The sequence below is a fragment of the Bos javanicus genome, chromosome 23 (assembly GCF_032452875.1).
Source record: "Bos javanicus breed banteng chromosome 23, ARS-OSU_banteng_1.0, whole genome shotgun sequence".
NCBI classification, from domain to species: Eukaryota; Metazoa; Chordata; class Mammalia; order Artiodactyla; family Bovidae; genus Bos; species Bos javanicus.
The window spans coordinates 4,994,794-5,016,019 of NC_083890.1; the positions used below are offsets into that span (position 1 = coordinate 4,994,794).

A 21,226-nucleotide genomic window follows, 5' to 3' on the forward strand; every position below is an offset into this window, starting at 1 on the left:
CTTCTCCCTCCCCCACTGTGACCAAAAGTCTATCCTTTAGGTCTGGGTCTACTTTGCTACCCTGCATGTAGGATCATCAGTACCATATTTTTAGATTCCATATATATGTGTTAATATATAGTATTTGTCACTCTCTTTCTGACTTACTTCACACTGTATAATAGGCTCTAGGTTCATGACCTAACTAGAATTGACTCAAATGTGTTCCTTTTTATAACTGAGTAATATTCCATTGTGTGTATATATACCAATATTTCTTCATCCATTCATCTGTCAGTGGACATCTAGGTTGCGTCCATATCCTCAGTTCAGTTCAGTTCAGTTGCTCTGTCATATCCGACTCTTTGTGACTCCATGGACTGCAGCATGCCAGGCTTTTCTGTCCATCACCAACTCCTGGAGCTTGCTCAAATTCATGTCCACAGAGTCGGTGATGCCATTCAACCATCTCATCCGCTGTCATCCCCTTCTCCTCCCGCCTTCAATCTTTCCCAGCATCAGGGTCTTTTCCAATGAGTCAGTTCTTCACATCAGGTGTCCAAAGTATTGGAGTTTCAGCTTCAGCATCAGTCCTTCCAATGAATATTCAGGACTGATTTCCTTTAGGATGGACTGGTTTGTCCCTTGCAGTCCAAGGGACCCTCAAGAGTCTCCTCAAACACCACAGTTCAAAAGCATCAACTATTCAGTGCTCAGATTTCTTTACGGTCCAATTCTCACATCCATACAGGACTATCGGAAAACCATACTTTTGACTAGATGGACCTTTATCAGCAACATAATGTCTCTGCTTTTTAATGCTTTCTGGGTTGGTCATAGCTTTTCTTCCAAGGAGTAAGAGTATTTTAATTTAATGGCTGCAGTTACCATCTGCAGTGATTTTGAAGCCCAGGAAAATAAAGTCTTTCACTGTTTTCACTGCTTCCCCATCTACTTGCCATGAAGTTACAGGACCAGATGGAGAAGGCAATAGCACCCCACTCCAGTACTCTTGCCTGGAAAACCCCATGGACGGAGGAGCCTGGTGGGCTGCAGTCCATGGGGTCGCTAAGAGTCGGACACGACTGAGCGACTTAGCAGCAGCAGCAGCAGCAGCAGCAGCATGGGACCCGATGCCATGATCTTAGTTTTTTGAGTGTTGCGTTTTAAGCCAGCTTTTTCACTCTTCTCTTTCACTTTCATTAAGAAATTCTCTAGCCATTGTAAATAGAGCTTCAGTGAACACTGGGGTACATGTGTCTTTTTCAATTATGATTTCTTAAGGGTGTATGCCTAGTAGTGGGATTGCTGGGTCATATGGGCTTCCCTGGTGGCTCAGCTGGTAAAGAATCCACCTGCAATGCGGGAGACCTAGGTTCAGTCCCTGATTTGGGAAGATCCCCTGGAGAAGGGAATGGCTACCCACTCCAGTATTCTGGCCTGGAGAATTCCATGGACTGTATAGTCTATGGGGTCATAAAAAGTTGGACATGACTGACTGACTTTCACTTTCATAATAATTTTATTTCTAGTATTTTAAGGAATCTCCATACTGTTCTCCATAGTGGCTGCATCGTTTTGCATTCCCATTAACAGTGCAAAAGGGTTCCCTTTTCTCCATATCCTCTCCAGCATTTATTGTTTGTAGACTTTTTGATGATGCCCATTCCTACCAGTGTGAGATGTCTCATTATAGTTTTGATTTGCATTTTCTAACAATGAACAATGTTGAACATCATTTCATGTGTTTACTAACCATCTGTATGTCTTCCATGGAGACATGTCTGTTTACATACTGCTCACTTTTTGATTGGGTTATTTGTTTTTCTGGAATTGAGCTGCATGAACTACTTGTATATTTTGGAGATTAATCCTTTGTCAGTTGTTTCATTTGTTATTATTTTCTCCCATTCTGAGGGCTATCTCTTGTCCTTGCTATAGTTTCCTTCCTTGTGCAAAAACCTTTGAGTTTAACTAGGTCTCATTCGTTTATTTTTATTTCCATGACTCTAGGAGGGGGGATCATAAAGGATCTTTTATGATTTATGTCAAAGGGTGTTCTGCCTAAGTTTTCCTCTAAGAGTTTTATAGATTCTGGTTTTACATTTAGATCTTTAATTCATTTTGAGTTTATTTTTGTGTATGGTGTTAGAAAGTGTTCTGATTCTTTCTTTTACATGTAGCTGTCTAGTTTTCCCAGCACCACTTATTGAAGAGATGGTTTTTTCTTCATCGTATATTTTGCCTCCTTTGTCAAAGACAGGTGTGTGGACTTATCTCCAGGCTTTGTATCTTTTTCCATTGATATATATTTCTGTCTTTGTGTCAGTATCATACTGTCTTGACAACTGTATATAGTCTGAAGTGAGGAAGGTTGATTCCTCAAGCTCCATTCTTCTTTCTCAAGATTGCTCTGATACTCAGAATCTTTTATGTTTCCATACAAATCGTGAAATTTTTTGCTCTAGTTCTGAGAAAAATACCATTGGTAATTTGATAGGGATTGCGATTGAATCTGTAGATGGCTTTGGATAGTATAGTCATTTTCACAATATTCATTCTTCCAACTCAAGCTCATGGTGTATCTCTCCATTTGTGTCGTCTTTAATTTCTTTCATCAGTATCTTATCATTTTCTGCATACAGGTCTTCTGTGTCTTTAGGTAAATTTTCTCCTAAGTATTTTGTTCTTTTTGTTGCAGTAGTGAATAGGATTGTTTCCTTAATTTTTCTTTTGGATTTTTTATTGTTACTGTACAGGCATGCAAGAAATTTCTGTGTACTAATTTTGTATCCTGAGATTTTATTCACTGTTTAGTGGTAATAGTTTTCTGTTGGCATATTTATGGTTTTCTATGTAAAGAATCATGCCATCTGCAAACAGTGAGGGCTTTACTTCTTTTCCAATCTGAATTCCTTTTATTTTTTTTTCTTCTGTAATTTCTGTGGCTACAACTTCCAAATTATGTTGAAAAATAGTAGTGAGAGCAGGCATCCTTGTCTTGTTCCTGATTTTAGAGGAAATGCTTTCAGTTTTTCACCATTGATAATAATATTTTCTGTGGGTTTGTTGTATATGGCCTGTTTTAGGTTCAAGTATGTTGCTTCTGAGGAGGGCATGGCAACCCACTCCAGTGTTCTTGCCTGGAGAATCCCTATGGACAGAAGAGTCTGTTCGGCTACTGTATATGAGGTCACAGAGAGTTGGACACAACTGAGCATTTAAGCACAGCACAGTATGTTCCTTTAATGCCAACTTTCTGGAGACTTTTTTAAAAAAAAAATTATGAATCAGTATTGAATTTTGTCAAAAACTTTCTCTGAATTTATTGAAATGATCATATGGTTTTTATCTTTCAATTTGTTAATACAGTGTATCACATTGATTGATTTGCATATATGTTGAGTAATCCTTGCATCTGAGGAATAAATCTCACTTGATCATGATATATGGTCTTTTTAATGTGTTTTCAGATTCTGTTTCCTAGAATTTTATTGTGAATTTTTGTGTATGTTCATCAGTGATATCAGAGAAGGCAATGGCACCCCACTCCAGTACTCTTGCATGGAGAATCCCGTGGACGGAGGAGCCTGGTAGGCTGCAGTCCATGGGATCGCTAAGAGTCGGACATGACTGAGCGACTTCACTTTCACTTTTCACTTTCATGCACTGGAGAAGGAAATGGCAACCCACTTCAGTGTTCTTGCCTGGAAAATCCCAGGGACGGGGGAGCCTGGTGGGCTGCAGTCCATGGGGTCACACAGAGTCGGCCACGACTGAAGCGACTTAGCAGCAGCAGCAGTGGTACTGGCCTATAATGTTCTTTTTTGTGGCATCTTTGTCTGGTTTTGGCATCAGGGTGATAGTGGCCTCATAAAATGAGTTTGGGTGTTTTCCTTCCTCTGCAATTTTCTGGAAGAGTTTGATCAGGATAGACATCAGCTCTTCTCTAAACTTTTGGTAGAATTCATCTGTGGATTTGTCTGTGGAGTCATTTGGCTGTTAATTTATGTTTTTTGGAAGATTTTTTATTACAGTTTTGATTTTAGTGTTTGTGATTGGTCTGTCCATAGTTTCTCTTTCTTCCTGGTTTAGATTGGATAGGTATACTTCTCTAAGAATTTGTCCATTTCTTCCAGGTTATCTATTTTATCCACACATAGTTCTCATAGTAGTCTCTTACGATCCTTTTTATTTCTGTGAATTCTGTTGTAATTTCTCCATTTTCATTTCTGATTTTATTGATTTGAGTCTTCTCCTTTTTTCTCTTGATGATTCTGGCTAAAAGTTTGTCAGTTCTGTTTATCTCCTAAAGAACAAACTTTCAGTTTTATTGGTCTTTGCTCATGTCTCTCATTTCTTTTTCATTGATTTCATCTCAGATCTTTATGATTCCTTTTCTTCCACTAACGTTAGGGGGTTTTGTCCTTCTTTCTCTAGTTGCTTTAGGTGTAAGTTTAGGTTATCTATTTGATGCCTCTTGTTTCTTCATGTAGACGTGTATTGCTATAAACTTCCCTCTTAGCATGACTTTTACTGCATCCTGTAGGTTTTAAGTTGTTGTGTTTGTCATTTGATGCTCGGTTTATTTTGATTTCCTTTCTGATTTCTTTAATGATCTGTTCATTATTCAGAAGATAATTCTTTAACATGTGAATTCAGAAACGCATTTCCATGTGTTTGTGTTTTTTATAGTTTTTTTTTTTTTTCTGTAGTTGATATCTAATATTATACTGTTGCAGTCGGAAAAGATGCTTGAAATGATTTCAGTTTTCTTAAATTTATCACAGTCCAAGATGTGATCTTTTCTGGAGAATGTTCCATGTACACTTGAGTAAAAAGTGAAATCTATTGTTTTTGGATGAAATGTCCTGTAGATATCAATTAGGTCGAATGTAATGTTTAAAGCTTGTGTTTCCCTATTAATTTTCTGTCTGTATGATCTGTCCACTGGTATGAATGGGGTATTAAAGTCCCCCACTCTTACTGTGTTATTGTCTACTTCTCCTTTAATAGCTCTTAGCGTTTGCCTTATGTTTTCAGGTGCCCCTGTGTTGGGTGCATATATATTTATAATTGTTACCTCTTCTTGGTTTGATCCCTTGATCATTATATAGCAGCCTTGTTTGTCTCTTGTAATGGTCTTTATTTTAAAGTCTGTTTTATCTGAAATGAGTATTGCTACTCCTATTTTCTTTTGATTTCTGTTTTCTCCAAGCTTCTTGGATTTGAGTGGCTGTTTCCTTTCCCTTGTCAGGGAAGTTTTCGACTATAATGTCCTCAAATATTTTCCATGCCCTTTCCTTTTATCTTCTTCTTCTGGGACCCCTATGATTTGAATGTTGTGGCACTTAATGTTGTCCCAGAGGTCTCTGAGACTGTCCTCATTACTTTTTATTATTTTTTTCTTTATTTTGTTCTGCTTCAGTTATTTCCAGCGTTCTATCTTCCAGCTCACTTATCTGTTATTCTGCTTCCGGTACTCTGTGGTTGGCTCCCTTCAGTGTATTTTCAGTCTCAGTTATTGCATTGTTCATTGTTGATTGTTTATTCTTTAATTTTTCCAGGTCCTTGTTAAACTTTCCTTGAATCATCTCAATTTGTGCCTTTAGTCTCTTTATCTGTGCCCCCATTTGATTTTCAAGATTTTGGATCATCTTTACTATTATTACTCTGGATCCTTTTTCAGGAAGACTGCCTATTTCCTCTTCATTTGTTTGGTCTTGTGGGTTTTTACTATGTTCCTTCATCTGCTGCGTATTTCCCTGTCTTTTCATTTTTCTTAATTTACCATGTTTGGGGTCTCCTTTCTGCAGGCTGGAAGGTCATAACTCCTCTTAATTGTGGAGACTGTACCCCAACTGGTGAGGTTGGATCAGTGCATTGTGAAGGTTTTCTGGATGCGGGGATTTGTGCTTGTGTTCCCATGGATGGAGCTGGATCTTGTCTCTCTGGAGGGCAGTGGTGTGTCCAGTAGTGTGTTTGGGAGTGTCTGTGGGTTTGCTATGGCTTTGGGCAGCCTGTCTGCTAATGTGCAGAGTTGTGCTCCTGTTTAGCTGAAGAATTGGCATGGCACATCCATCCCGGAGCTCACTGGCTTTTGAATAGGGCTTGGCCTTAGTGTTGATGTGGAAGCCTTTGGGAGGGCTCACACCTATTACTGTTCCATGGGGTTGGGAGTTCTCTGGTGGTCCAAAGTCCTAGAATCAAGTCCCCTGCTTCTGGGGTTCTGGCCCATCCACTAACAGCAACATCAAGGCTTCACAGGTCACACAGCGCAGAAGACAAGCACCCTGGATTAATGGCAAAAAAACTTTTAATAGGCAAAAACATCCAAAGAGTTTCACATACTTATATTGGAAAAAGAAGAGGGGGTAAGGAGAAAAAGAGGAAAGAAGGATAAACAGAGGGTTCTAAGGTGAAGAGAGGAATCAAGCCAATAAGTAAACCCCTAAGTGAAAATGGATACTATATATTAGACTCTCAAAGCTACAGAATTAAAAACAATATATCAAAAATCAAGCATCAAAAACATGGAAAATATTACTCTCAAAAATACAAAATCAAAACATCACAACAAAAATAAAAATGCATGCAATTGATTTAAAACTAATTTTTTTAAAAGAAAAAGTATGTTATAAAAATATAAAAGGAGTAATAAAGAACCATATTAAGTGGTGCTGGGGAAACTGGTCAACCACTTGTAAAAGAATGAAACTAGAACACTTTCTAACACCATACACAAAAATAAACTCAAAATGGATTAAAGATCTAAACGTAAGACCAGAAACTATAAAACTCTTAGAGGAGAACATAGGCAAAACACTCTCCGACATAAATCACAGCAGGATCCTCTATGACCCCCTCCCAGAATATTGGAAATAAAAGGAAAAATAAACAAATGGGACCTAATTAAAATTAAAAGCTTCTTCACAACAATGGAAACTATAAGCAAGGTGAAAAGGCAGCCTTCAGAATGGGAGAAAATAATAGCAAATGAAGCAACTGACAAACAACTAATCTCAAAAATATACAAGCAACTCCTGCAGCTCAATTCTAGAAAAATAAACAAAAGAACTAAACAGACATTTCTCCAAAGAAGACATACAGATGGCTAACAAACACATGAAAAGATGTTCAACATCACTCATTATCAGAGAAATGCAAATCAAAACCACAATGAGGTACCATTTCATGCCAGTCAGAATGGCTGCGATCCAAATGTCTACAAGCAATAAATGCTGGAGAGGATGTGGAGAAAAGGGAACTCTCTTACACTGTTGGTGGGAATGCAAACTAATACAGTCACTATGAAGAACAGTGTGGAGATTCCTTAAAAAACTGGAAATAGAACTGCCATATGCCCCAGCAATCCCACTGCTGGGCATACACACCAAGGAAACCAGAATGGAAAGAGACATGTGTACCCCAGTGTTCATCGCAGCACTGTTTATAATAGCCAGGACATGGAAGCAACCTAGATGTCCATCAGCAGATGAATGGATAAGAAAGCCATGGTACATATACACAATGGAGTATTACTCAGCCATTAAAAAGAATACATTTGAATCAGTTCTAATGACGTAGATGAACTGGAGCCTATTATACAGAGTGAAGTAAGCCAGAAAGAAAAACACCAATACAGTATACTAACGCATATATATGGAATTTAGAAAGATGGTAATGATAACCCTATATGCGAGACAGTAAAAGAGACACAGATGTATAGAACAGTCTTTTGGACTCTGTGGGAGAGGGCAAGGGTGGGATGATTTGGGGGAATGGCACTGAAATGTGTATAATATCATATATGAAACAAATTGCCAGTCCAGGTTCGATACAGGATGCTCAGGGCTGGTGCACTGGGATGACCTGGAAGGATGGTATGGGGAGGGAGGTGGGAGGGGGTTCAGGATGGGGAACACACGTACGCCCATGGAGGATTCATGTTGCTGTGTGGCAGAACCAATACAATATTGTAAAGTAAAAAAAAAAAAAAAAAAGAAAGACAATATGAGAAAAATAAAAGGAGAAAAGAGAGGTGAGGGATATACAGAGAGTGGAAGCGAGAGGAATGTCCAAGTGTTTCCGCCTTCTACCTACTCCAGTTGAGCTGCCACTCAGAACGTCCTCCAGCATATCTAAGAAGGCCTCTAGACCTGTTGGGGGCAGTTCAGAGTCACCTTGGACTCAGATCTTCCCTTGTTCCAGCTTGCACTTGCTCTCAAATTCTACAGTTGCTCCTAAAGTGCACAGACCCAGACTAATTGCAGGAGTGTAAACTGCTGGACATGCCCTGTCCAGGATGCTTTCCCCTTCTTTGATTTGCTCATGCAGCACCTGGTGTTCCACTTTGATGCTGTTTGTGAGTCTCTCTCCAGTGTCCGTTCTCCACTCAGATACAAGGAGGTGAACGGAGCTGCTATTAGGGCTCAGTTGTGCTGAGAAGACCAAGGGTTACCACAAACGCTGCTGGGGTGTGTGGGAGCACTTCCGTGGTGTTGGCCAGTGGAGGTTGCCACAGTCCGAGGCGGGTTATGAACTTCCCCAGGGGAGTTGGTCCCTGGTTTGTGACAACCTGGTCATAGCTGAGCCACTCAGGCTCCCAGGAAGACGTGGGTAGAGGCCCACAGCCAATCACAGCTTGTGGTCTTTGGGGTTGAGACTGTAGCAGCCGGCTGCCTTCTGCCTCTGGCTCACGAGCCATCTTCTCTGCGTCTGGGGCTATAGACTCGAGCCACTTTCCCTGCTTCGGCATTCACCAGGGTGGGGTCCTTTGTCCTGTGAGAGTGCAGCATTAGAACGTGGTGTCACAGCCTTCCCATGCAGATGACCTCTTGCTTCTCTGAAGGTTCCAGAATTTTCCCTGATGTGCCTCTGTGGTGTCATGTTAGTCCCCTCAGAGTATCTTCACAGTCAACCCCGGTCCTCTCCTGAGGACTGGCCCTCCAGATCTGAGCCTCTGCCCCCAGCTCCCCCTCGCTGTGGGTGAATGCGAGCCTGTGAGCTGCTTCTCAGCGGAGAAGTCCTGTTTGGTACAATCTCTGTGGTGAATTCTCCGTTTTGCCTTTGGAGCACCTTTCTTTCTGTGCTCCCCTCTGAGTTTCCAAAGCTCCCCACTGCCCCTGCGTGTGAGAGGATTTCCTGGTATGCAGAAACTTTTCCTCCTTCATACCTCCCTCCCAAGGGTGCAGGCCCCCAACCCCTAATCCTCTGTCTCCCTTCTCTTCTTTATCTTTTTCTCTACCTCATTTCTGAGCAGATTGGTTTGCCTTTGTGGAAGTCTGGGGTCCTCTGCCAGCATTCAGAAGATGTTCTTCAGGAATTGTTCCACATGCTGAGGAGATTTCATGATACATTTGTGAGGGAGAAGGTGGTCTCCCCATCCTATTCCTCTGCCGTCTTGAAGGTCTCCTTGAGTGGTTTTCAATTTTGGCAGTGCAGTAATTTTTAATTTTAATATATTGATAGTTCGATTCTATCCCCTGAGCTTCTGATTTAAGTTGTTTGGCTTGTCCTACCCATTAGTGTCTTTTGCTTTTAAGCTCTCTAAGATGATTCTGTATAGCCAAGCCTGAGAAGCACTGTAGTAGACTGCCTGGGAAGAGCAGAAGTCTAGAAACTAACGTCTGCCACCAAAGCAGGTATGGCAGCCTCTTTCCATGACAGAGGCCTCTTCACATTCATGAAAATGCCTCACTTTTTACCAGGGGTTGGCAAGCTTATTCTACTAAGAGCCAGGTAGTAATGGCAACCCACTCCAGTACTCTTGCCTGGAAAATCCCATGGACAGAGGAGCCTGGTGGGCTGCAGTCCACGGGGTCCCGAAGAGTTGGATACGACTGAGCGTCTTCACTTTTACTTTTTACTTTCATGCATTGGTGAAGGAAATGGCAACCCACTCCAATGTTCTTGCCTGGAGAGTCTCAGGGACAGGGGAGCCTGGTGGGTTGCCGTCTATGGGGTCGCACAGAGTCGGACATGACTGAAGTGACTTAGCAGCAGTAGCAGCAGCAGTAATGTTTTAGGTTTTGTGAGTCAGATGATCTTTGATGCAGCTGCTGCTGCTGCTAAGTCGCTTCAGTCGTGTCCGACTCTGTGCGACCCCATAGACGGCAGCCCACCAGGCTCCCCCATCCCTGGGATTCTTCAGGCAAGAACTCTGGAGTGGGTTGCCATTTCCTCCTCCAATTCATGAAAGTGAAAAGTGAAGTGAAGTTGCTCAGTCATGTCCGACTTGTAGCGACACCATGGACTGCAGCCCACCAGGCACCTCTGTCCATGGGATTTTCCAGGCAAGAGTATTGGAGTGGGGTGCCATTGATACAGCTACTATTCTGTTATTATAATGCAAAATAGCCATGGAATGTAGGTGAGCAGATGGGTATAGCTTTGTTCCAATAAGATTTTTGTTTGCACGAGAGTGATGAGCAAGATTTGGCCTCTGGACCTTCCCTTGCCAACTTCTACTTTAGGGAGTTAAAGTACAGTTGATGAACATAGTTGAGAGCCATTGCATTCACTTTGCAGAACGTTGCCCCATGTGCGAATAGGTTATTAAAAAGGTGGAGAAGAATGTGTGAAGATAACATGCAATGGAGGGTGAGGACCAGGTCAAGCACAGGCCAGGGCAAGGCTGGTGGAGAAGCTTGAGTGAGTGAAAATGTACCCCGAGAGAGTTAGGGGCCTGGCATGAAAGGGGGGCTTGGCCAGGCTTCGCCACTGGAGTTGAGAAGGTAGGTGAGGTGTGTGTGTATTTTATATTGTCTTACATTTGTTGTTTCTTGCTTGCTTTGGTTTTCGCCTTTAGTAGGATGGCAAAACAAGGATGGTTTCTGCCTTTACGGGGGTGTAGTTAGAGAGTCTGGATTTCATTTTTAATCATATTTAGATAATTTGGGTTCAGAATAAATGTACTTCTATTTTCAACACTTGTTGAATGTTATCATCATTGTAGATGAATTGAAAATATGTGTCCTTTTACCTCCCTTGACATCTTCTCCAGGGCTGTGTTCACATCAGAACATTGTCCTTTCCACATATCTTCGTTAAATTTGTAAAAATCACTCAAGCATTAAGTTTAAATTGTAGTGATTGAAAGATCGGAGAGATGGATTTCCTGTCCAGCAGAGCTTCCAAAGTTTACTAAAATGTATCCTCTTTTCTCCTCCTCTGTCCTCATAATTGATTGCCTGGCTATGGAACTGCTTAGTTATTTTAATTCTAAAAACCCAAATTTTATTCACACATTGATACTTTGAAATTCAGTTGCATCTTTAGGATCAATGGATGTATACTGAATTATTGAATCTCTGTTTCATGTTTTCACTACAAAACCTGTTGTGAAGTTTATAGCATATCTTCCAATTGACATCTTTTTTAAAAAAAATTTCAAGTATAGTTGACTTAAAATGTTGTGTTAATTTCTGCTGTACAGCAAAGTGATCCAGTTACACATATATATATATACACATATCAAGGAGACGTGGGATCATCTTTGGTCATGTTTTTGCCTCCACCCTTTTGTGGCACCCACTTCCAGAGTTCATGATGAGTTGCATTTTGAAAAACAAATTGGATCTTGTCATATAAGTGTTTCAAAATAATTTTGAGTGATCTTAAAGTTTCAACTCCATGGCAAGCATTCAAGACCTTGCTATCTAAAGCCTTTCGTATTTGGCCCCAAAGAACTGGGTCTCCAGTCTTCCCCACCACCACTCTCCCTTGTGTGAACTGCTTAATTCCTGATGACCAGGCATATGATGCATTATATTCATAGTGTTGTAAAGTCTCTGAGAAATCTTTAATAAAACAGGATTGGTGTTGAGCTGAAAATAGCTAAAAAGAGACTTTTCCTAAAGTTTCATACTTTCAGATGGAAATGAATCATTCTTGCAGGAAATGCTTCACTTTTTATATTAAATGGTTGAAGAAGCTTATGGAGTATCTTTTTTGGAGCCGTTTAAACACAGATTAGACAGTCTTTGATTGTCTTGGGGATGATTTAGGTAGACCCACGAGAGATAGGCAAGGTGAAGTGTGAGTCTGTGGTCAGGTCTAAGAGTTGTGGGGTGATTAATGACTGTATCTTGGTGAGGTCAAAACATCCAGACAGAAATGAAGAGAAAAGTTCAGTTAGTCATCTACTTGGTGCCTACATGATTCCAAAGACCTGGATATTTAACAGTTGAGTGTATGTACTTATTTAAATAAAACAGTACATCACAGGACTCTCTTGGTGATCTAGTGGTTAAGACTCCATGCTTCCACTGCAAAGGGCGCAGGTTCAATCCCTGGTCAGTGAACTAAGATTCCACATGCCACATGGAACAACCAAAAAATTTTTTTTAAAAAACAACAAAAATAAAAATGTATCTCTCTGGTATTTTCTGCTTTTGTATTATTAGTATAGTGTAAGCAACCCCAATAGATAAATACTTATTCCCATCTGCCATCAAATAACATATATCAAATTGTAATTAGAAAAAAATTTAATTAAAAATATGAGTAAATTGAAAATGTTTCCAATTGTTTTTGTTTGGTCTGAGAATAAGATAATAATGAAGGAAGAGAGTAAAATAAATTTTTCTGATGAACCTTTGGCTATTTTTTTCATTTTTATACAATGGAAATTAGGAAGTAGCTTATCCACCGGACACATATTTATATGGCTCTGTATTTTAAACTTAGGTACGTATCCTGTGCCCTGGGCTGTCCATATGAAGGAAACATCACACTTCAGAAAGTGACAGAAGTAAGATATATGTCTGCTTTTCTGGTTCATGGTAAAATGATGTCTATTTTTAAAAGTGGGCTCTTTTTCCTGCTGTTTATTACATCTGCACCACAAGGCCAAAGAGAACTGTGGACCTGGAGGCATATTTGATCACTGAGTTAATAGTTGTATCTTAATGCTAAAGATCTAGATAGTGGCTATCACTGTCCAGAGTTAGCATCTGAGTCTTATGATTTGGGTGTTCAAAGATGGAGGGAATAAAAACATCTGTTTTGTTTTTATGTGAATAGAACAGTGAGTGGCCGGTCTACTTTCTTTTGGAATGTCAGGGCCGTTTTTGCACACATCCTTAAAATTTGCCTTGGTTGTCCAGGCGCCCCTCTGCTGTCTCCTGCCTATTTTAACATGTGTATGAATCCACGCTGCTTCCATGCTTTTATTCTTTTTATATCCCATAGCTCTTTCTGCTGAGATTCAAATTGCCATTATTCCAGAGGCAGAGGCAGATATACTATAAAATAATGAAGCTTAATTAAAAAAAATTATTGATGTACAGTTTATTTACCATGTTGTGATAATTATTGCTATACAGCAAACTTATTCAGTTAAACATATACATAAATATTCCTTTTCATAGTCTTTTCCATTATGGTTTATCATAAGATACTGAATATACTTCCCTGTGCTATACAGTACGACCTAGTTGTTTATTCATCCTATATATATATAATATTTTGCATCTGCATACAACTTAAATTTTGCAGTCCTTTGCTGGCATCAGACCCTCCCAAGGGTCTGTTATTAGTTTGTATTCACAGTTATATATTCTTTTCTTAAAAAACCGTTTCCAAAATAATATGACTTCAGACTCCACAAAACCCCAGTCCGACTCTGCCTATATCCCTACCCCTTGCTCTTCTGCCTTCTGCCTCCTGCCGCCTCTGGACAGACCTCCCACAGCCTCAGGCTCTTCATTCCTGCTCCACAATGCCTGGGGTGCTGCCAGAGAGAATCATGGAACAGGCAGATCGGAAGTGTTAGGAATTCATGGCCAGACACCCCGGGGTGGGGCCAGCTCCTGGTCTCACTGTCCAAAATGACTCTGGCAAACTGTGTCCCCTCTGCTGAATCCTCCCCTTCACTCACTCCCCTGAATGTGCAACTGCAGAGCCCTTCCTGTTGACACTTGAGCATGCGCAAGCATACTCCATCTGAAAACTTCCTTCCTTTAGTCAGCATCCTTGGCTGGCTAGTTATTGACAATCCTCTCCATCCCACCACAGCTACACTCCAAAGGGCTGTCTGCATCAGTGGTGCCCACCTATCTGTGTGGCATCAACTCTTCATCATGTCCCCTGTGATGTCTAGACCCTTCATGCTGCTGGAATCCCTCTTTGTACGATCATTGACTTAGCACTGGGATCAAGAACTGTGAGATTCCCCTTGGTGTCCATGGGTTTGTTCCCTATGTCTGTGTCTGTATTTCTGCTTTGCAAATAGGTTCATCTGTGTCATTTTTCTGGTTCAACATATATAGCACAGGGAACTCTTCTCAGTGTTCTGGGGTGAACTAAATCGGAAGGAAATCCCCCAAAGAGGGGATATATGTATAAATAGAGCTGATTCATTTTGCTGTACAGCAGAAACTAACACAATATTGTAGAGCAACTGTACTCCATTTTTTTTTTTTTTTTAAAGAAATGTGAGATCCTATTCAATCCTTCTCTTGACTTCTCAGCATAATTTGGGGCTGGTTGACATTCCTTCCTGCCTGCTATTCTTGTAACCCTGGGATTCCCCTGACTCCATGCTTAGAATTTTCCTTCAATCACTTGGGTGGCAGCTTCACTTGAAAAGTGGCCATTATGTGGCCATTACATGGCCATTACGAAATTCCACCATTTAATAGGCTTTTTGTATAATTAATGACTGTGTCTAGGTGAGGCAAAAAAGCATCCCGATGGAATCAAAGAGAAAAATTCAGTCACCTACATGCTTTCTATATGATTCCAAAGACCTGGATATTTAACAGTTGGATGGATATACTTAAATAAAGGAGAAGAAAGAGGAGGATCAGCATTACGTTTTTTTAATCCAAGTTTCCATCCAGTAATAGTCTCCTACCTGGACTAGGTAGCCCTTCTGAGTGCCTTCAGCCTGTTTTGGATGTTGATTGACACTGCCTTTCTGAAACATCAATCCAAGTATATCACCACCACTCCACATTCAGTCAAGGTTTTCTACTGGTCTTATGATAGAATCCTATCATAATCCAAATCCTAAACCCGGTTGGTTTGCAAGGCTGTGTGCTCTTTGAATGCTCTGCCCTGGGCCTTCCTCCCCAGCGTTATGGAGCCCTGTTGCCCCTCAGTTTTTACTTTCTTGTTGCAACTGTCCTTTGCATTTGACCTTTTTTTTCCCCCCGCCTTGCCTCCTGGCATGTGGGATCTTGGTTCCCTGACCAAGGACTTAACCTACATCCCCTACAGTGGAAGCCCAGAACCCAGTCACTGGACCAACAGGGAATTCGCTTGACATTCCTTCCTACTTGGAATGCCCTTCATATTTGATATTTTACTTGCCTCAAATTCCACCTGAATATTCTTCTCACATCCTTCCTTTGCTACCTCTCCAACAAGTTGATGCTGACTTTATCTCAAGCTGCACTGAGGCCCTTCCTGTTTGACAGATCTAGGTCAATTTCCTTTGCTCCAAGCTCTTAGAATCTTGTTTCTTTGTTCTGAAATTATTATTTTAGCTGTGTTTACACATTCCCGAGTGGAATTGATTAGGGTCTGTCCTCACTTGGCTCCAGACTCCATAATACCATGAGCCTGGACATCTGCACCCCTGTCGTATCCCACCATGCAGGGCAGCATCTGGAGTAAAGCAGGCACTGAAGACTAACCTCAGGCATGAGTTTGGGGGTGACCAGGTGTCTGATTTTGCACAAACTGATTTTTATATATTCTCATTTCATTTTTACAACCAAACATTTCAACACTAACTTCACCTTATTATTATTATTTCAAAAAGTTAAGTAGTAAGGCTTAGAAAATGTGCTGTATAAAGATGTTTTATTGTTTATATTTTACAGAACAGAGACTGGGGCTTCAAAAACTTCATCTGCTGCCCAGCATCATATGAGGAGCATAGATGAGGTTTAAATCTAGGCCTGTGGGGTTGCACAAGCTGTGTCTTTGTCAGCATACCATGCTGCCTTAAAGCAAATTCATATTTCTCTTTGAAAGTAATATTATTATTTGACTTGAAGGGAACTTGAAATTTACTAGGCTCAATATCATCTGTTTATGAGCTAGAAATTTTAAGACAAAAATATTAAGTGTCTGTATCAATTACAAAGTTACTTGATTGATATCTCTTGACTGCTAGTTTAATGGCTTGAGGAATACTATTAATAGTTTCAAAGTAAATTTCTGATACTTTTGTTAGATTAAAAGGCTGAGAAAATAAGTCTCCCATTATTGAAATTGTAACTTATAATTTTATCATTGAACTTACAGTTACACAGATAGATATGGTTCTAAGGCAAACTTGAATGTTAAATTTCTGATACTTTTGTTAGATTAAAAGGCTGAGAAAATAAGTCTCCCATTATTGAAATTGTAACTTATAATTTTATCACTGAACATAGTTACACAGATAGATATGGTTCTAAAGCAAACTTGAATGTTAGAAACAAGTATCAATGGACATGAGTTTGAGCAAACTCTGGGAGACAGTCAGTGAAGGACAGGAAGCCTGGTGTGTGCAGTTCCTGGGGTTGCAAAGAGTCAGACACAACTTAGTGACTGAGCAACAACAGAAATGTCATTCAAAGTTTTATCTAATGTTTGAGATTCACGAGCAACGAAAAAGACTAGAAAACTAAAATATATGTTTTCTATGAATACGCGTGTGATCTTAGTTGTGATGTTTATCTCTAGATTATGTTTCCTAAGGAACAATGGGAGTTGAGTCCATGGATTTCCATTGTTTTATTTGCTTGCTTTTCCTGGTAGGTATCTAAAAGACTGTATGGCATGGGCTGTTACGAGATATCCCTGGGAGATACAATTGGAGTGGGAACTCCAGGAAGCATGAAGAAGATGTTGGAAAGTGTCATGAAAGAAATTCCACCCAGGGCTCTTGCTGTTCACTGTCATGACACCTACGGACAAGCCTTAGCAAATATCCTCACGGCCCTTCAGGTATTCTGTGTGTGTGTGTAAAGGTGTGTATACTTATTTGACATACAAATGTATTAAGAACTTTAGTGAGATAATATTTATAAATTGCTAAGAATATAACATTTAAACAGTAGTCCACACACAGCACACACTCAGGAAATATTTGTCAATTTGCACATGCTGTTTTGGGCAATGGTGTCTCATTACAGTTCATTTGATTTGGTAAGATCCCTGAATTTGTTCTTTTAAAAAGCATTAATATTCTCAGGGCTATGTCTGTTTCTTTCAGCTCTCACTTGCTCTCGGCCTTCCTGAAAAATGATGGCGTTTTGGGGGGTTCAAAGCACAGAGACAGTAGCACATACTGTTGTAATCATGTAACATATGCTCTTTTGGATAATTTGGTGCTCTGTGGTGAGGAAATATGGTGCTGAAATATAGACTATTTCGTTTAAGATGTTTTCCTGTTGTTGGCAAGCATCCTTTTGAAAGAACCCCTGGTTTTTATCAAGTATATTCTGATCAAAATCAAGAGATTTAGAAAGTTGGAGGATCCAGAATTGCTTATTAAATTCTAATCGCACCTCAGTTCTTTTTAATGTATTAATTGAAAAGAACACATAAATTGCACTTTAAAATATTTATCATTGAATCAGTGTTATTTCTTAAACTTGACTAAAAATAGATTCACTGGACGTTCTTTGAACCTAAGATTTTGACAACTAAAGATAAGAGTGTCTGAAAGCTTTTTGGTGAGGCTGGAAATCAATGCCTGAAGCTTAATGTCACTGTCCTGCAGTGCGCAGTTGTTTGGCAGAAGTTAAAAAAACCCTGTGAAGATCAAGCCCCACAAGGGCTTATTTGGACTTTGTAACATATGTGCACAAATCCTTATTTATCCTCTGGAAGCAGGCAAGGAACACTGTATTGAATTAGAAGAAAAAATGATATCCCATGGACTTTGGGGCGTGGGAATTTTGACAATTTTCTTTCTCTTTTCCAGTTTCTAAAACAATAGAAAACTAGGCACTGCTTCAGGATTCTGTGTTCAGCTGCAACTGTAACTTATTAAGTGTTCCTCACCAGCAAGTTCCTGGAGAGGTCTGTGTATGTGTGTGTGTGCGTGTGCATGTTTTTCTGTGTGTCTCTCTCATTTTGTATATGGATATATCCTTTTTGAGTTATATTTTGTTCATGTACCATATTTATTGCATAATGAGTGATACCTTAGTTTGAGGGAATCCAGGGCTACATTGAAAATTCTGGAAACCCAAACACCTAATATTTAAAGTTTATGCCTCTTGAAAAATGCTCCTGTGTGAACTATTGCTGTTGGCCGATTGTGACTGTGACAGTTAGGAAGGCCTATCTGAGGAGTTTAAAATCAGATACAAAGAATGAGAAGAGGGACTTACCTGGTGGTTCACTGGCTAAGACTCCATAGTCCCACTGCAAAGGGTACAGGCTCAATCTCTGGTCTGCGAACTGAGATCTTACATGCTGGGGGTTTTGGCAGAATAGAAAAAAAAAAAAAGAATGAAAAGAAAGTAACCTCAATCAGGGGAGTGTGGGGGGTGGGGGCATCAGTGTGTGGAAAGAATGTTCAAGCAGATGAAACACCACTCGGGCAAAAGGCCTTGGAGAGGAAGATGATGTCCCAGGAGCTCTAATAATGTTATTCAGGGGGAAGCTGAGCTCTATAATATTTGCTGAGTTAGTTGAGCTGCAAAGTCTCCATTTACAAAGAGATGAGAACTCCATTTCTGGAGCATTTGCCCATCCATCCTATAACAGCCATAAGGGGTGCGGGTGTAGAAAGAACGCTTGGCCCAAGCAATATGGGGAGCAAAGGTCAGAACCTGACCCCCACCAAATACCACATTCTCAGTCAAAAAGGATGAACCAGCAAAACTCCCAGCTCACAGAGGGAGAAGGCGGCAAGCATAGTCATTCTCAAGGCCTTGGCTCTGAGTAAGGGAGAAATACACAAGCTCCCTTTATACTTCCTAGCTTGTTGGCTCTGATGTGGATTTAGGATTCAAATTCACATTGCCTGCAGAATGTGAAAGACCCGAGCAGATGAGTGGCTGTGGATTAGTAATACCTATAGGTGTCAGGAAGAATATAAATCTTGTCAGAAGGAACATATCTTAAATTTAAGCTGAACTGTTTGGAACCTGTGTGTATGTACGTCTGTGTGTGTCTTTGTGTGTGTATATGCGTGTGTCTATGTCTGTGTGTGTAGGTGTCTATGTATGTATGTGTTTGTGTGTGTATGTGTGTGCGTGTGTCTGTGTGTGAATGGATATGTGTGTGTGTGTCAGGGGAAGGGTGGATATTCTGCTTTGCTCTTGTACATATTAGTAGGGGGCATGTCCTCAAGCACTGGGCATTGTGTGTTTTGTCCCCTTACTGTGTGCACAAGCTCCAAGTATATGTGGGAGGCGAGGGGCGAGGAAAGTGCGCTTGGAGCCTGGCGGGGGCCTCAGCCCGGAACTTGACATGGAGTCAGTGTGTAAGCAGACAGAGGAGAGGGTCAGAGCGGCTTCTGTAAGAAGCACTGTGCAGCCCGAGTGGCCGGTTCAAATGAACTTTTGAGGAAATGGTCAGAAAGCAGAGCCCTGCTGGGGGAGCTCAGCCCTCGAGCTGGAGAGTTTCTCTCGGCTGCTGTCCACTTTCCAGCAGTGGCATGCAGTTTGGTAAGCCAGTGACAGCGTGAACTATATACGCTCCTTTATCTTTGAATCTGCGTGTAGCTGAGACACTGTCAGTATTTTGGGAGGTCTGTGTTCATCTAGACATGGACAGTCTTTTGCAAACCCACGTGTCCTGGTCCCCCAGCAGCACTGAGTAAGACAGAGTCAGCCTGGACCCCTCCCCGTTTCCTGTATCCTGTCTCCTCCCCAGTAAAAGCAGCAGCAACAACCATAACTAGGGTTACCTTGAGTGGAGGAGAAAAAATATGCCTTAGGAGAAAAAGCTGCCAGTGTTTAAATAGAAGGGAAATCAGAGAAAGTTCCACTTCATTATGAAGCAGGCAAACTTTGGCTTCAGGAAGCACTGGCCATACTTCATTCTTTAAAATGGAAATCTTTGAAGTGGCTTCTAGTCAAATTGGTGGTACATGTGGAGTGGATATCATTTGCTTTAATTTAAGGGTTGAGAAACAGTTTACAGTGCTCCAAACTGGAAGTTAAGATGATGGCATGGAGACGTGCAGTGAGTGGAAACTTGGCCACGATGGTCGGAAACAAATGAGAGTTATAAATGGAACATCCCCCCTTGGCCTGGAAAGCACATACTAATCATGTAATAGAGGGATCTTTCTTGGCTTCCCAGGTTTTATTGTACTTTTTATTATTTAAACAGACTTACAGGACTGTACATGCTTGTAGAGGAGTCAAGAATTCATAATTATCAGATATTCTTTAATATAGAGAAATAATTGAGACTATAGATTTGAGTGCGGGATATTTATAACCACCCAAACCCAAAAGAGCAAGAAAATGAGGCGACAAAACGTACTGCATTTCACTAATGGAAGAAACATACGTAGCCCAATATACTTGTCTTAACTTTTCTGTAAAAAGTGAGTCTCACCCTTCTGCATATTCCCAAGTACCTAAGTAAAACACCAGTGAACAAATTATTTAATCTACTTAAGACTAAACAATTGCACAGTCTCTGTTTTTCCCCACTCAGATGATTTGAGTCTTCATAACTGGGTAAAACAGAGTAAAAACAAATGAGTTCTAATACCACAAATAACAGAACCATATTAATTGGTAGCAAAGATAGTAGAACAGGCAATATTTAGCTTTGCCCTAAAGAAATACAATTTGCCTTTTTTTCTCTTAAACTTAATATACATTTAGCTAATGTGCCTTTCTTCATGATGTTTTCCATATGTTGATTATTCTCTTTTAGAAAAACCAAATCATTTACCTAATTTTTACAATAAAGCATTCTTTTCTTCATATTGACTCTCACTAAACTGCATTTAAATGCTACCAAACAGCAAATATGTCCTCATGTAATTGATTCTTGAGGTTCTCAAAGAAAATATTTTAGATTCCAAATTCCCTTCTCAGTTCTGTACCTATAGAATGTGTGCAATGATTTATATATCCTCAGACTTTGCAAAACTGAGATGAGGTGCAGAGTTTCTAGAACACTGGTCTTGATAACAGTGCATGTGGTGAATACTTCATATTATTACAGTCACTGCAATTAAAACTATTCCTACTGCCGATAATTAATAACCATAATAATAACCTTTATTACTCAAAGAGCCAGAGAACAAAGCACTGCCTTACAAATG

At 40.3% G+C, this 21,226-nt stretch overlaps 1 protein-coding gene across 3 annotated transcripts in view; it reads left to right on the forward strand.

The window, feature by feature from the left end:
* The window catches only part of HMGCLL1 (3-hydroxy-3-methylglutaryl-CoA lyase like 1), a 197,180-nt gene that overhangs the window by 114,097 nt on the left and 61,857 nt on the right, over positions 1 to 21,226 (forward strand). For all 3 annotated transcript variants that reach the window (XM_061397811.1, XM_061397810.1, XM_061397812.1), the window contains 2 exons: positions 12,670 to 12,733; positions 16,738 to 16,926. In XM_061397811.1, the coding sequence (XP_061253795.1) occupies positions 12,670 to 12,733; positions 16,738 to 16,926 (253 nt within the window). The remainder of the gene's footprint in view (positions 1 to 12,669; positions 12,734 to 16,737; positions 16,927 to 21,226) is intronic.